Source organism: Trachymyrmex septentrionalis, unplaced genomic scaffold (genome assembly GCF_001594115.1).
Source record: "Trachymyrmex septentrionalis isolate Tsep2-gDNA-1 unplaced genomic scaffold, Tsep1.0 scaffold22, whole genome shotgun sequence".
Taxonomy (NCBI): Eukaryota; Metazoa; Arthropoda; class Insecta; order Hymenoptera; family Formicidae; genus Trachymyrmex; species Trachymyrmex septentrionalis.
Genome location: NW_017305375.1, coordinates 1670774 through 1676085, shown reverse-complemented (window position 1 = coordinate 1676085; position 5312 = coordinate 1670774). Strand labels below are relative to the sequence as shown.

The 5312-nt window shown below is 35.2% G+C and overlaps 1 protein-coding gene across 1 annotated transcript in view; it reads right to left on the bottom strand.

Annotated features, from left to right (window-relative positions):
• Nucleotides 1-1051: 1051 nt before the first annotated feature.
• LOC108748251 (leishmanolysin-like peptidase) overlaps nt 1052-5312 on the bottom strand; it is a 282732-nt gene continuing 278471 nt past the window's right edge. The window contains exons 8-14 of the mRNA XM_018486286.1: nt 2878-3103; nt 2399-2592; nt 2190-2322; nt 1874-2033; nt 1629-1795; nt 1414-1533; nt 1052-1241 (exon numbers count right to left, since the gene is read on the bottom strand). Of these exons, the coding sequence (XP_018341788.1) occupies nt 1083-1241; nt 1414-1533; nt 1629-1795; nt 1874-2033; nt 2190-2322; nt 2399-2592; nt 2878-3103 (1159 nt within the window). The 3' untranslated portion in view covers nt 1052-1082. The remainder of the gene's footprint in view (nt 1242-1413; nt 1534-1628; nt 1796-1873; nt 2034-2189; nt 2323-2398; nt 2593-2877; nt 3104-5312) is intronic.

The following is a 5312-nucleotide window of genomic DNA, read 5'->3' as shown; positions in this document are numbered from 1 at the left end:
CCATGAGAAGCAACTTTTCATGCGAAACGAGTTCTACCTTATTTCCTTTTTTGCCTAAGAACGTTTGATTTTTGTTATGTTTATCTTATATTTACATGTTCACACAATAACAGAAACATACCTAAGCTGTAGATACATTCTCTGTTTAGTAATTGTAGAATTCTCAGCGAACATGCAGTTGTACGTGTTTCTATGTTTGATTGATAATTTGGAAGAATTAATTTCTTATCTTTGTGAAAAAAATGTCATTAGGCAAATAATTGAGTGTTCGCGATGTAAGGCAGTACTTAATATTGTATGTAAATATGCTTCAAAAACGACGATAACATATGTCAAGGTCAAGATCATCGGACCTGGCTCCCCTCATCATAATTACCAAAATAATTTTATCTATATATGTTAAAATTTCAAAGATCCTAGCGGTGCCGAAATGGAGATATTCACCTTCAAAGTTTCAGCTTTTAATACGTAAACTCCAATATCAAATCTTGCCAAAAGTAACATTTTAATACTTTGCGGCCAAAATCTTCTACAGATTTTTTTTTTAAATAAATATATAATGTAGAAATATTATAGGAATATTATATTATAAAAAAAATAGGAGGGGTCTAGCGGTGCCATTTCTGAATTAGAGTAGTTTAAATTTTTAATTTGATGAAATTCTTCTTCTTGCCGAGTGGCGAGATAGGGACATACCACATTTTAATTGTCTTCAGTGCGGACTAGTGCTAGTGCACATAGATATTTAGGCGTGTGTGTGTGTGCGCCTCAAAAGTTTCTCTCTTCAGCACTCACGGAGAGGCATATTTATAGATTGTACGCGATTAATTTTCTAGCGCGATTATAGCCGGAGAAATACCTTAAAATCAGTTGATAATTTCTGTTATTTTAAATCATTTGGCCAATATCTTATCATATAGATAACAAGCCTATTTACGATTGTCATCTCGGCCAATATTAATTATGTTTTTTACTAATAAAAATTAGATTACATTGTCAAAACATAATACACAAATGAGTAAATGATATTTATGAATTTAAATTTAGATAATGTTAAAACATTAACTAACAAAGACAGTGTATCATCTAGCGACGAAGGATAACATTGCAATAATAAGCGTTGATATACTTAAACTAAAACTATCTGCGGACGCACAGTGAAGATAGTCTTTGTGATAATATGAAGGTGGACGTTCGTTTCCTACAGATTTACACCACTCCTTTCGTTCTTTAAATTCCGCCTAAAAATAAAAGAATAAAACAAATTCGGTTATTAAATTACATTTGGTTATATATCTATTATGTATAACATATTATAATCCATATATTGTTATATAATACACACACACACACACGCACGCACACGCACACGCACACGCACACACACACATATATATATATATATATTCATACCTCACAAATATCTCGGCAGGGTGGACAAATTAGAGCACCTTTATGCAACCAGCCATTCTGCATAATTCTTATAATAATCTCTTGTCCAGCATGATAACAAGCATACGTATAATTGCCGACCTGAAAAAAGACATAATTGTCTCTTAATTTATCCGTACGTAGTTGCATTTTAAGGATTCTTATAAATTATCTATTGCATTGTAAAAAAGATTCACCATAATGTGTAGTCTCCCAGCTTCGCATCTATATAAATAGCAACCGGAGCCCCAATGCTGCCACTGACGTGCTTGTTTGCAAGTTCTCTCTTCCCACATGTCATTAGTATGGTCAAAACACCTCGAATTAGGACCGTATTTTTCTAATGCGAAATTCTTGTCTGGGTCTAAAAGAAAAATGTATTTCAAACGAATTCCGTTATTTTTTCGGAATACGCACGTGATGTATGTGTCGCGTAACTTACGCGGATTATTCTCCTCGTAAAGACAATGAGAACCTCTGACTACTATATTCCGCGCTCTCCACGTGAATTCCTGTATGTAAGGACAGTAATCCGCCAGAGATACCGACCCGCCGTAGTATTGTTCCTCTCCCGATGGTACGTGGGGAATTGAATCGAAGTTCTGCAATGGAAGAAATCGTTAACGGAAATTCTTCACATACCGCGAATATTCTCATATTGTCTTCTGATGTAACATCGTCGGTGTGGACATTCTATTTGTCGTTCTATTACGTCTGCTTCAAAATATTTCAATAGATTATTACTAAATATTTCTTACTTGGTATTTCTTGGGCAGTGGCTGCAAATATTTCACCAGATTACACAAGGCCACTGATCTCCGATCGTCCGTACATTCGGTCTGCAACGGATCCTGTTTCACTTTGTTGCAAAAAGGATGTATCGATTTTCCTCTGAAATATTTTAATATTTTCAATAGAATCATAGTAACGTATAGTTCATTTTTGCTGAATATCTCAGTGTACTCACGGTAACGGCTGATATTTGGTAGATATCCATTCCTTGCAGGATTTCATAGCGAAGTTGCATCCCAGATTTTTCCCCCAGCCTAGCTCTTGCGCCATGGAATAGTTGGCGCTGTACCAACCGGTATCTTCCATAAGAGCGAGCGTTATCCTCGAGTAAACTGGATTTTGCGTGTGTGTTCCTGTCATGGCTTCATTCTGAATAAACAAAAAACCAATTTATGATAGCAAACATTGTCCACATTTTTTTATTGAAAAATTTAAACACGATGATATGTAATTCTATAGACAGTGTAAATGTCTATAGACCATACCTTGTGTATCTCATAGAATTAGGATAATAATAAATATAATTTGTTAATACGCGTACTTAAAAATTAAAATAATTAATATCTTTATTTCATTTTATAATAAATGCGGAAGCTTGAAACTGTTGGTACCATTATGTTACACTTGCGGTAAAGAGAATTCAACATTACGTACCTCGAATACGCGTTTCTCCCAATGTGTTAGAGCTGTGCCATCCTCACCCTGGTCTTCCAATTCTGCACCCTCGAGTTCCGAGCAATTGAAGTGCGCTTGAACCTCGGCGCGGACCCGAGGCGTGACTATCATTCGCATCGTCCTCTCCACGTAACCGCCATGCACTTGCCAGCGAGGCCTGACCACGGTTTTGATCGTGTTCTCGCTCCACTGGTGCGTTTGTAACCTGCCCGAAACGAGTATCGAACGTTATTAGCATATGCTGATTTGGTAGTCGAGAGCTACTGCTGTCGCCCAGTATAATAACCTCGCTATGGTATCATATATCATATTGCATTCGCAAATGCATCGTACTCACAATTGAATCGGACTTTATTCATAAACTACTGTCCGAGAAAAGATAGACGATAAATAATAAAACAAAATATAGCAGACATTGAAATTTAAAATTTGTTTCACTACAAAATAGAAGGTTATTGACCTAGCGAGAAATGACTTTAATTGATATTAAAATTTTCATATCAATGTCGATTCGACATCAATTTGATGAGACATCGATCAGATCTCGAAATAATTCAAAATCTGTATGATTGTACTTTAAATCATCAGAAACTGTCAAAATTAATTATTCAGATGTTATTTTCGATTATTTTTTTAAAGTTCTGCTTTTCTACATACATTATGATATTATGCAATCGTTGTCTGTAATATATTTATTATGTGTCAAACGTTAAATATCTCCGTGGCTTTGTGCAAATGTACGATAGATAAATATATAATTACATTACAATATGTATCTCCTTCTCACGCGCACATTTTCTTTCTGTTTCCCATATAAAGTGATTGATGCAATATGTTCGTGAAATGCTGTTTTCGACAATGAGCAGCCCCTCCTCTATCCAATTTCAATATAATGGATGAATTTGCGAATGGTCATTTTACTGGGAACTCATGGGAGCACAAGATGAAAAATATTATTACGCTTACGCGTCAATATAAAATCACTTGTCACCGTATCTCATATGCATAAATTGTTAGAAGCACAGAAATAATGTATAAATACGGTAAAATGCGAGAAATCAAATGTGACGTCGACTGTGAGGAAAAAGCATTAATCTCGTATTATGAAACAACGAATGAAGGGAATTAAAGTCGTGTTGTAAACTTCATTTCTTACTTCGTGCGCACACTTTTAAATCGGAATCCCGTCGGAAAGTTTTTTAACATTAATTCGCGACAAATCGCACGAATTAAAAATATCGGCGATTCGTATTTCATATCGTACGTCAATTTGTTATTATGATTTAAAGTAGTGATTTTTCCAATTTAGGTATACTATTAAATTGTTTGAATAATGCGAACAATTTGCATTTATATAAAATATTTAATTTAAAAATGGATAAAAACCAATGTAAATGTATAATTATAATTAGCATTAAAAGCTCAACAAGTATTATTAATGAAAGCAATAAATATTATTAGTGAAATTATGCTAAACAAGAATACTACCGCAATATTTCATATTAAAATCAACATAACCCTGCAACTATTAGCAGGGCTATGATGATAAATTATTTCTTCTGTAGATAAAGATAAATATAAGTATCTCTATCGCTTCACAAACAATCATATCTGATATCACCGTATCGTGTTATAACATGAACTGAAATCTAAGATTAACAAGGATTCCTCCGCCGCTCTCCCTCTCATCTCTCTCTCTCTCTCTCTCCTTTACCTTTCTGCATGGCATATATACCTTGCTATAGATTAACGTAAACCTTAAATGTAAGAGGATCTCCGTGGAGATATTCAGGTGCAGTAGGCTGAGAACGCGCAAACTCACGAACGGATAGATAGGAGATGCAGAGAAACGTTGGAATTTATAATGGAGAATGTACAGTCTTTGACACGGAGCAAAAATGGACGAAAAGAACAGTTTAGAGAAGTAGCAAAAGACGACGAGGAGTAAAAGGACTGATAAAATTACAGGAGATAGAAGAGGAGAGAAAAAAAATTAAAAAAGATGAAGGGCTGTGACGAACTGGGAACGAGCAGCTATTTCAGAAAATCGCTGTCCCTCAATTTAAGTATTGGGACGTCGTCGGGAAAGAATCATAGAACTCTCTGGCAGAAAGTTCCTGAGAGTTTAAGAAGTCCTGCATACATCACCAAGTGGCTTCATAATTCTGTAATGCTATGCAATGCGATGAGCGATGTGATATTAGGGGAAAAGAGAGAGGAAGTTCTATCTGCGCCAACATTCGAAACGCAAATCAACGCGATAATTCATAAGATCAGTTGAAGAAACCAGACACACTTGGAGAAACGTTCTGAGAACATACTGGAAAATTATACGCCAGAGCGAACGTTAGGAAGAGACTTGTAAAGAACGCCAAAGTCATTCTTAAAATCTATTATAGTCCGGAATACCGGAA